Source organism: Camelus ferus, chromosome 15 (genome assembly GCF_009834535.1).
Source record: "Camelus ferus isolate YT-003-E chromosome 15, BCGSAC_Cfer_1.0, whole genome shotgun sequence".
NCBI classification, from domain to species: domain Eukaryota; kingdom Metazoa; phylum Chordata; class Mammalia; order Artiodactyla; family Camelidae; genus Camelus; species Camelus ferus.
Genome location: NC_045710.1, coordinates 27198917 through 27210521, shown reverse-complemented (window position 1 = coordinate 27210521; position 11605 = coordinate 27198917). Strand labels below are relative to the sequence as shown.

Sequence of the window (11605 nt, the reverse complement as noted above, 5' to 3'; positions counted from 1 at the left end):
AAACAGACATCCAATTTAAAACACTTCCAAACTGACCACCTCAAATGTATTATTTCACATTCTCATTAATGTGTGTAAGTGCCAATTTCATTGCACTCCTGACAGAAATAGGATGTTGTTTTAATCTGTATTTTCAGTAAGGACATAATTTTTTTTTCTTTTCTTAACTGTCTTTTTTTCTCTATTTTTTATGGGTTAAAAATCACACTTTGTTATTTACTAGAGATTCTAGACTCTTGAACTTGGGGTATTAGATAGATCTGAAAAAAATTGGGGAATGGAGGGGACAGACTTTTTTTATCAAGAAAACATGAGATTAAAAAGAAATATTATTAGCATCTTTTCCTTTAAAAAATGAGAGGATTTTAACAGGAAAATTTTAACAGGAAAAAGATTTTAACAGGAAAAAAAAGACATATTCACAGAATAAAAGATGGTTCTTCCCAAGAAACAGTGGTTGGCAATAGTTCATATTTTTCTGAGACTGGAGAAATTTTCATCAAAGTTCCAACTGACAGTCCTTGTAGCAGGATCTGGGAACAACTGCATTCATCATGCTGCAATTTTAGGTCTTACTCTCACTTGAAAAATGAGGTGGTTAGACTAGTGACCTAACAAAATTCCTCCTGTCTCTGAATTTCAAGCTATTTCTTTTATATGCAGTCTACTTGATAATCTATTTGAGAGTTGTAGTATATGCATACATTTGTCATAGGCTTTGAAGTAGATTTCATTTCCTTTTTTTTTTTTAAGGTGTGCCTAATCTTATAGAAATTAGCTTCCAAGACTAAACTTTGTAATAAAAAGTGACAATTTCCACATTGCTCATGAACACATATCTCCCCATTCCACAGGCAAATATCTTTGCATAGTGCCCTTAAGAAAAGTTTCAGCATTTGATTTAGGGGTTCCTAGGGATTTACTTTTCATGAAGAAAATTTCTTTTTCTGAGTTTTTGTCTCTTACATGCCAGATTGTTTTCCTCTATGTGGATTGGGTCAAAGAAGAAAAGTTACAACTTCCCATATTGAAGTCATTTGTGAAGAGACAAAGGTATCTTAGGGAGTGGTTTAGGCGTGGCCACTTAAGGATGGTTACCACCATGTTCCAGAATCTGGTCTGCAGCTTTGCAGAAACTTCAATTTTGTCAACACGCCTGGATCATATCAGATTTTTAGCAACTGACAAAGGTTAGTCAAACCACTGCTACTACTCCTACTCCTATTACTAACAGTTAACATGTACTGAACACTCACTGTGTGCTAGATACTGTGCCATGTTACATACTTGGTTTACTTCGTCTAATCCTAACAACAACTCCTCGGGATGGGTACTGTTATTAAACCCCATTTTGCACATAAGGAAGCTGAAGTACCAGGAGATTAAAAATTTGGCCAAGGGTAGGCAGCTATTCAATAGTGGAGCCGAGCTTCAATCCCAACTCTGTCACACTTCATGAGCTTATGCTTAATCATTACACTATACCATCGCTCCTAAAAAAAGGATTTACGAACTAAAATTATCTTAATTTTTACAGAAGACATTCATTTCCAGAGACTAGTAGATCGGTGTCAAAATGTCAAACAAAACAAAGTCAATGGTCTTGTGCAGTATTTCTCTAAGTATAGCTGAGAGGTGGTTAATAATACAGGTTCGCTCCTTCCAAGACAGTGCTAAGTGCTAAACTCGAAGTCTAAGCTAGTCCAACTCTCTATAATTAAGACACCAAGCTCACCAACTCCCTTTCATTAATATTGTTCCTAAACAACACAGTTGGTTAGTTTAGGGCTTGATGATTTTACAGTTTCACACTTTTTAAATACAATCAGGCATTCCTCAGAAAGTCTCACTCTTCCTGGATTGCTTTATAGTCCTAAATCACCCATTTAGGTAATATTTGTATCAGTGGGCACTCTTGCATCACATTTTACTCTTCCTAGTTTTACTCTTTGAAATTGGTCAAAATACTGGTATTCTTTACTTCTGTTCTCCTCTCAGTCCTATATACTTCAGTACTGATTGCAGTCCAGTACTTTGCTAATGAGAAGTTTATTTCTTTAATACAATATGAAAGAATTATAAACATGCCCCTAAGAGTTTCTCCTTCCCAGAACTTAACAGCAGTCTAGAGTGAATAGAAGATTATGAAATGTTGAAAAATGAAAGCTGTGGTTGACCATAGTTGTTTGGATTGACCTATGGTACAAACATACACAGCACATACTTAAATACATAGTAAAGGATTAGTGTTTGTAATGCTATTCTAACATAAAGACTACTTTTTATATTAAAAACTGATACATGTACAAAAGGTCTAAACTTGTTTTTCCAGTTGTAAAGTTTTCATGTTCAAGCTAAAATGGTGACAATGACTTAAAAGTGAAACTAAAATGGAGAACAAAGTAAGATAAAAAGTGAATTTTTCTTTAATGCTTCTCTGGAAATACTGAATCTAGGAAATGCAGATAAATTTTGAAATCTGCAGTAGGATTAGGAATTACCTCCCCTTCATAAACTAATAATATTATCAATATTTAACAACAGTAACATAAGAATTATTCAATAGGTCATAATAGGAAATATTAGAATATTTGTTGAATTGAATTAAGTAACTTTCATATTCAAATTGAACCTGGGAATGAGATTGTAATTTGACATAGAATCCTAGAGGCAGAAATTTATATAGGTGAAGCTGATTTCAAAAGAATCAGCAGGAATAAAAGAACTCTACAGAAAAAAAATTTCTCTGATTTGGATTTGACATTTAGTGAAAAGAGTTGGTTACATGTTCTTAAAGAAACAGTGTTCAGTATAACAGTGTACAAAAGTAGTATACAGTACTATTTTTTTTTAATGGCAACTAGGTTAGCAAAGCCCAGCCTAGAATTGGCCGTTCTTTAATAGACATAAAGAATACTTAGCTACAGAGGCAGGGAAGCCACTCTGGGTTTACCCCTTTTCCTTTAATGTGCTTGAAAGCAGTTTGTTATAAGTTGGACAACTGCTTCTTTTCATTATTGTTTACACTACTATTTGCTTAGAAATTCTCTTTTGTACAATTGACTTTGTATTCAGAGCCAAAAAATATTTATTGAGGCCTATTAAGAGCTATGCAGTACAATAATTACTATCTTTCAATTAAGTTACCTATGCTTTGTCCAACAGTAGTTTTCATAAATTCTTAACAGGAGAAAGTTAAATTAATGAGGTTTTGCAGTATTGATATTGTTTCTATATAAAAATATATAAAGGTATATATAAAAGATCTTTATTGTTTAATCCTTTTGAGAAGCATCTTGTTAGTAGATAACAAAAATCAATAAGGGAGAATGAATATAACAAACTGTATACAACTATTTTCTTGCTAGAGATTTTCTTGAGATAGACAAATTCCTCTCACAATTTGAAAACTAAAAAAAAAATATATAAATTTGTAGCATTACTCCGAGAGAATCCATACTTTATTCATCTGAATAAAGGCTTATTTACCTAAGCCTCCTTTCCCCTATACTTTGTATCCTACACCTATACATACCAAGTGAAGTTACAACAGATGAAAAAAATAAAAATGCAGATGTCTAAGAATTTCCTCTTTTATGTGGAACAGTTCCAACTCACGTATTCCAAGTATTTTTAGTGTAATTTTTTTATTAATAAATGGTAAAAAAAAAAAAAGAAGTCAAATCTCTATTTACAGAGTTGGTTTCTGGTAAATGCATTGTATAAAATCGAAACTGAATTTTCAGCGATTCTAACATAAATACGGATTTTCTTCTATTTGATATATAGAGTGGCTGAGCAGCAAGGCTGCTACTCAGAGACGACTTAAAGTCCCAGTCCTCAGAATCTGAGTATTAGTGGATGAGATGTGGTACTGCAACATGAAGCAGAAAGCACTGGAAAGGAAGCACAAATATTACTTTGTGCTTCAAATGCAAATAATTTCAAGACGATTTAAGGATTTCGGATTTTGTCACAATTCCAATATAGGGGGGGAGGGGGGAGTCTATTCCTTTGTTTCCCGGACTCGAAGAACTCGGACCCTGTTGGTGAATATTGGTGGCTGGCCCTGAGGGGGCTGGAAGGTCCGTGCAGGGCGGGTTGTCCCTAGGGGCGTCACACCTTTTTGAAGCGTCTGTTGCAGAGAGCACTACTCAGAACGGCGGGGTTCATGGAATTCTCACCCTGGCCAAACTCCCGATTACCTCTGACGAGCCCCAAAGATCAATGAGTAGCAGTCTACGCCAGGTCCCCCAGCAGAAAGGCGGTGACGGCTGCAACATCAGCGGTTAAATTTTACAGCCTTTCATAAGGCCGGTCTAGTGCACCTGTAGGAAGATTACCAGAGCTGAGGGTCCCCAGATTGGGAAGAATGAAAGGGAGGAGGGAGAAGGGAAGGAAAATGAGGAAGGTACAGGGAAAGGGGGGAAGAGAGGGGGCGGGACACCACGGGGAAGGCCACGGGTTTACAGGGGAAATCGTGGCGTTCCCATGGAAACGTATCCCTCCGCTTCAGGTTCGCGTCTTAGCCTCTTCAGTTCCCTCCGCGCCGCTTCTCCGCTGTTTCCGCCCAGCTCCTTTGTGCCGCGCAGAACGTCGAGGTGACGCATGCGCAATGAAACCCAGCCGCCGCATATATAAGCGCGGACCCAGGCTCTTCCTTGTAGTGCCGCTGGGATCGTTGGCGTGTGGCGGTGTTGCAGCTTTTGTATTCGTCGCTCTCTGGGCGCTGCGAGCTGAAACAGCAGAGCTCGCGGGCCAGTCATCATGTCGCGTTACGGGCGGTACGGAGGAGGTAAGTGGCTGGGGCCTAGTGAGGAACGTTGCTGTGGGTGTAGTGAGTATTTAGAGGCCGTGGGGTTGGCGCGGCGGTTGGGAGACGGTTATTCCGCGTGCGTAATGGCGGCTTCGGCGCACACCATACGAAGCCGGAGGCGGCGGGGGCGGGGTAGCAAAGGAAGCCTGGGGATGGCGGGGGTAGGTCTGTGCCGGGGCTTATGCCAGTTCTTGGGCATTTTGGTCTCTCGCCCAGCCCGGGCCAGGCCCTCGATCACTGTTTTGCTTTTGCCCTTCCTCGAGCCGCCCGCCCGTCCCCCACACTCCCCCCGCCCTCGGCTGCCATTTTGCGCACATTGACGACCATGGTGGCGCATTTCCTTGGCGCTTTCCCGCCACTTTGTCGGACAGATGTGGTCGCAGCCGTAAAAACAGGGGTGAATATAAGACTGGACAAAACTGTGGCAGCCTCGAGCTGTGCATTCTCGTCAGTTGGTCGAATTGCGGAGTGGGAATGGAGACATGATCTTTTCGTCTGGCGGCTGGTTTCTTTTCTCTTTTAGCTCTTTCGAGCGAGGTTTATGGCTCTGGGGCGGGGAGCTGGAGTCATGGGCGAGCCTGCGCCTGGGGCGGTTGCCGTGGAGGACGAGAGCCGGCGCAGCCCCGTTCTCCCGGTCCGGCACCCGCCGGGGCCTGCCCGCCGCCGACGCTGCTGCCGCCGCTACCGCCGGCCCGCGCGCTCCCAGCGCGCCCGGGGCTGCCGGGACTCGGGGGCGGGGCCGGGGCGGAGCCCGCCTCACGCCTCGGAATATCCTACCATGCAGCTGCCCTTGTGTTTTGAGGTTCCCCACCTTATTTGAATGTTAAAAATTTTGACGTACGCCTAGCTTTTCAGAAATGTACGGACCTACTTGCTGGTTTTAAGACTAAATTCAGTCCTTGATAGAGCATTAAATGTGCCTTGCACGGTTTTAAGAATAGCCTCTTTTACGGCAAAAAATTCAAATTTAAGCCAGATTTTGCATAACATGCATTTTTCTATTTGCATTTTTAAACAGAAACCAAGGTGTATGTCGGTAACCTGGGAACTGGTGCTGGCAAAGGAGAGTTAGAAAGGGCTTTCAGTTATTATGGCCCCTTAAGAACTGTGTGGATTGCGAGAAATCCTCCAGGATTTGCCTTTGTGGAATTTGAAGATCCTAGAGATGCAGAAGATGCAGTGCGAGGCCTGGATGGCAAGTAAGTAAGGTGTCAGTTATGAAACTTAAATGTTGATGAGACTATTCCTGTCCTAAGCTAGGATTCTGTAGTCTGGAGGAAATTTTAGATAAATACCTAATCATTCTATTAAGACAGGAAGGGGGGAGCAAAAGTGGAAATTGAAGAGCTTAGAAACATAGCTGAAGCTTGTGAGGGCAAAGAAGGAGTGGTTGTAAAGTCCCAAATCTGGAAGTCACAAGAGTGTTTTTTTTTTTAGCATTAGAATTTTGTTTTCTTTTATAGAGTGATTTGTGGTTCCCGAGTGAGAGTTGAACTATCAACAGGCATGCCTCGGAGATCTCGTTTTGATAGACCACCTGCCCGCCGTCCCTTTGATCCCAATGATAGATGCTATGAGTGTGGCGAAAAGGGACATTATGCTTATGATTGTCATCGCTATAGCCGACGAAGGAGAAGCAGGTATTTATTTTAATAAAGGAACGGTTGGTATAATAGTTAATCGAGTTAATTCTTTTATTACCAAGGCAGAAATTAGTATTTTTTTTCTATAAACTTGAATGTTAATTGTACAGGTGTATTTTACAATTTTTGTTTAATTAAATAAATGTTAATATATTAATAATCAACCTGGTCAAAACCTTTCAGGTTTCTTCGTTTGAGTCAGTCGCCTTGATTCAGAATGTCACGAGCCTTATGATATCATGCTGAGGCGCCTTGCAAATCCGACAATTAAGATCCTCCTAGACCTTGAGGTGATCAGCATAAGAGGCCAGATCCCCTCGAGTCATCTACACCTAGCTTCACCTTATTCTTTAAAGGGCAGAAAATTTGAGACGGTGATCGCCGTAACAGTAAATTTGGCTTACAATTGGGGCCCCCTCCGGTTTAGAAAGAGGAACACCAGATTGACCACATTCCCAACTAGAAAAATCTTCTTGCGTCAATCAAGCCTCATCTGGCTCATTTGGCTGTCAGTTTGATCGTCGTTAGATTGAAGAAAACATCTAGATGCAGCGATCGGCTATAGATACTTCTAGATCGTCTAGATCTACTAGACCATGGGCCAAAGAGGGTCGACCTGCAAACTTGCAAGGTTTATTTTAAATACACATTATGGTGTTTTATATTATGTAATTCTAAAATGTAATTGAGCTTTTAACAAATCTTTTTTTAGGTAGTTAAAAAAAAAAAAACTAATAGGCCCAGAGTTTATTTCCAAATGAGACACTAAATTAAAATAGTTTTGAGATTTGATTTCAGCAGAGGCACACAAACTCTAAAGACGAGTTACCATCTGACATTTTCCTTTTTTCTGACTTGAAAAATAGGTCACGGTCTAGATCACATTCAAGATCCAGAGGTAGGCGATACTCTCGCTCACGCAGCAGGAGCAGGGGAAGGAGGTGAGAGATCTTGTTTAATTCAAGTTGTTAACATGATAAAAAAAAAATTGGAGATGGACTTAAACTACTTTGACTTACATTTTAGATCAAGATCAGCATCTCCTCGACGATCGAGATCTGTGTCTCTTCGTAGATCAAGATCAGCATCACTCAGACGATCTAGGTCTGGTTCTATAAAAGGATCGAGGTATTTCCAGTATGTAACATTTTTGTTTCCCCTCATTTGTATTTGGATTGTCACGTCTTAATGACAGCAATGGAATGTCTTAAGGACATAATTGAAATGGAATACTGCAGAAAATATTTGAAATTGAGAAGTTGAAATTATACATGTACACATGATGAGAAAAGCCCAACTAAAGATTTAATAAGAGTTGTTACAGAAGCTGTGGTAGAGGAGGATCCAAAGCACAAATCCTCATATCATTCCAGCGAACACTCGGGTTAAACATGTTGAAAACTTTCTGTTGTCAGGTGGTATCTGTTCAGGTAAAAGATACTAGCTCTAAAAGATAGTTGGCTGATTCCTCATAAGAAGGGCCATTAGGACATGGAAGAGATTTAGAATTAGAAGGAGTTTACTCTTTTTTGGAATGATAGGGTGAGTTTGAGACCATGGAAAGTTGTTTAGGTAATAATATACATAAGGGTGAACATGGCCTGTTTCACCACTTAAGTGAGACACTGAAATTTAAGTTAAAAATCAAACTAGACACCTCAGAAGCTTTTAATCACTTTGTAGAAGGCTTTAAAAGGTGATAGAAATGGATACAATTTTAGAAAAGTGGTTGACGGTGCTACCCCAGGATGAGTCAATGGTAGGGAATGCTACTGGGAGCTAACTGCTATTCAGTAATAGCACAAAGTCCTTTGGTGCAGGGATTCCAAAACTTGTGGTCCATTTGAAAAAACTCTGGACCTTCTCCAGATAAATGCATTTAATTTGACTGGAAGACCTCAGGCTGTGTCTGTTAGCCTGATTTGGTTTGTCTGACAAATTGATGGTCCTGGAGCATGATAGTTTGTTGATGATTCAAGAAAAATTGTCAGCCTTGGCACGTCTTGACTTTTTTTTTCATTGAGCTTACCACCTGAAGAAATTTTCAGTTCAGCAGTCTACATGAGGTTGATTTCTTTTAAGATAAAATCATACCAGTTTTCTCCTGAAAACCATTTACTTCTCTTGGATACTACACAGTGTTTTAAGAATACTGTACTTTGGTAGAGGAACTGACAACCCAGCTCCACTGAGGATGATAGATAATTGAAATGGTAGTTCTTTATTTGATAACAGGTTATCAAAAGTGATTATTTGTCCGATCTTAGACTGATAAAAGGCATCTTGCTCAGTTTTAGCCCCTCTATTTTTAGCCTACTTAGTAAGGTACTCAGTAGATGTTTAAGGAGATGACTCTTATGGACTAATTGGTATAATTGTATTTGTGTTTTTCTTTTTATCAAGATCCCGATCCAGGTCGAGATCAAGATCCAGGTCTCTTTCACGACCAAGAAGCAGGTAGAGTAAAAATCTCATTGATACTCTTCTAGTTATATGGCACCAATATCCAAAGAGTTCAAAGTGTTTTTGAGTTGTTGAAATTTCAAGTGTTAGCTCTAAGCCAGATGTTAAGTAGGAATATGGCACTTCATTAGTAAATCTAAACTTTAGAACTTCCTTTTTTACATGGCCTATTTTGGCTGACTTCTTGGACAAGGGCATGTTAAACTAGTGAGAAAGATGTTGGTGAATTTGGGGGGTTATATTAAGAGGCCCATGTTAGAACTGATAAGATGCATGGAGAAGAGTTCTGAGATAATTGTGCTTTAAAGCAGTGTAAAGGATTGGTCATGATAAAATAAAGCAGTTCACTCATTTGATGAAGAAAAGTTACTGGAAGATTGGATTTTTGTTGACAAAAACTGGTAGGTTATTTTTCAGTTTAATTGCAGCCTGACATTGAAAGTTCAGGACAGTGTGGGGGTTTATTTTATGGTATTGTGACTTAAGAAGGGGGTTGGATAGTACTTTTTCTTAATAGAATTTCTCATGTTTTGACAGCCGTTCAAAGTCCAGATCTCCATCTCCAAAAAGAAGGTAAGCTAAATTTATTTGTTGCCAAATCTTAACTGTGCAGAATAACTTCAGAATATTTGCTTACTGCCCACTTTTGCAGGCTTTGAGCTCTTTGGAGAATTGGTGCTATATACATCAAAATACTAGGTACAGAGTTTCTTAGACAGTCCTCCCCCAAACCCCTAAAATTCAAATAGTTGTTCTCTTTAACTAAATTTTGTAATTTTAGCAAGGAGTCTCTTAAGCCTCAAGTAATTTTTGTATTTCTGCTACAGGAACTTATTACTTTTGGCCACCTTTGAGTTTATTGAAACTTGAGCTTTGACAATGTATGTGATAAGAGTAAGTTTCAGTAGACACTAATCGATTCCAAACCTGATGTTTTTCTTTTTAGTCGTTCCCCTTCAGGAAGTCCGCGAAGAAGTGCAAGTCCTGAAAGAGTGGACTGAAGTTCTCAAGTTCACCTTTTAGGGAAAAGTTATTTTGTTTACATTATTATAAGGGATTTGTGATGTCTGTGTAACCTAGGGAAGGGTATTTTCAACCATCTAATCAAAATGGATCTGGACTATTACTGTGTAAATTCACAGCAGTAAGATAATATAAATTTTTGTTGAATGTATTAACATCCTATGGTCTGAAAATGTGGGTTTTTATTTGGCACATTTAAATAAAATGTTTCTAACTAGATTTTTGATTTGTGTTCGATATTAATACTCAATTTGGTAAACTTCAGGAGTCAATATTAACTATGTTTATGCAGACCTATGTTCATGCAGACCTATGTTCAAACTTAATGGTGTTATTTAAGTCTCGAACATCACTAATTAGTATACATACATATAAGAAATTCTTTTTTACCCTTAGAGCTTTAGTTAAGAACTTGAGTCCTCCTTAATATGCATCATGACAATTCCAATTCTGTTGGAGCTGGTGTTACTAGAACGACAGGAACTAATAAAGAGTTTTTAAATGTGGTATATAAGAAGTAGTTGGACCTGATGTTGGAGACTGAGTTTTTTGAAGGTTATTTTACGTACATTAACTGAGGTTTTCAGGCTGTTACATGGGATGGTGTCAAATTAGAGCTCATTTTAGGAAGTTCATTCTATTCAATGTTCTTTGTTGTCAACATAACCAGTTTTATACCAAAATTTTTGCATGTTTGAGGAATTGTCTGAGTTTGGGGCAAAACATCTTAATGTAAACCAGCTTTGCAAAATTTTCCAGCCCAGATACTCTTCTCTGTCCTTTAAAATAGATTGCCTTACTCTGAGCAGAGATCTGTTAGTTCCCAAGCTAGGTTTTTTCAGTTCCCGAACACCACCATACTTGATCTCATTTTGCCAGGCTGGTGCAAAGTAATCAAAGATGTCAATCAGAAATGTTAATGAGACTAAAGCAGTTTTGTAAATCCCACCTATATTTAGCAACACTTCATGTAGTTATTTTCTGGTAGCACCTGGTAGACCTTAGAATGTTAATAGCCAGTCGATTCTTTATTCTCACTTTAAATATCTTACGTATAGTAAGGCAGTAATAGTTTGAGTTTTCTGGTCAAGCTTTTACCAAGTATTCTGTAGCCTTGGTGCAAAAAGGAAAAAAAAAAAGCTGGTGGCACAGCTATCTGCCCTTGTTTCTTGTGCTTTTAAACAAAGTTACTGGGTGGCATTGCAATTTGAAAATACTGATCTGCCTCATTTATTTAGTGGTCTGAATGATCACTAGTGTGTTGGAAGTTTGGATGCTTTGTTTTTGGAATTTTGACAATTGGCTGCTTTATATGGTTGGTATAAAGCTATGTGTGTAATCAGCAGGCTTATTTGTTGCACTTGGTCAGCTTTAATTGTTCTGTATATATAAAGATAAGTTTACTCAACAATAAATCTGCAGAGAATAAACAGTCCTGATACTCAATTTTTGCAAGTGGGAGATTTGAGCCAAGAGGAGAAATCCATTAATCCTGTGGCTTTGGGATGGATTACTAGCAGCATCCTAGAGATTAGTATGAAAGGATATGGAGGAGAGGTAGGGGCAAAAACGGCTTTTAGATAAAAGTTATTTTTCTTAATGGGGAAAGGGAATGCTGGGTATATAGGCCAATACCTTTTGTACCGTGGATTGCAAATCA

General features: G+C 38.9%; 1 protein-coding gene across 4 annotated transcripts; it reads left to right on the top strand.

Annotated features, from left to right (window-relative positions):
- Nucleotides 1–4637: 4637 nt before the first annotated feature.
- SRSF7 (serine and arginine rich splicing factor 7) lies at nt 4638–11375 on the top strand. 4 transcript variants are annotated; one of them, XM_006181053.3, is made up of 8 exons: nt 4638–4795; nt 5835–6015; nt 6280–6456; nt 7326–7400; nt 7486–7587; nt 8863–8916; nt 9460–9495; nt 9869–11375. In XM_006181053.3, exons 1-8 carry the CDS (start codon nt 4768–4770, stop codon nt 9921–9923), a joined length of 708 nt encoding a protein of 235 aa, XP_006181115.1. In that variant the 5' UTR covers nt 4638–4767; the 3' UTR covers nt 9924–11375. The 4 variants fall into 4 exon arrangements, with proteins under 4 accessions (XP_006181115.1, XP_006181114.1, XP_006181117.1 ...); XM_006181052.3 differs by having other exon boundaries at nt 7486–7596; XM_006181055.3 differs by lacking the exon at nt 9460–9495.
- Nucleotides 11376–11605: the final 230 nt, after the last annotated feature.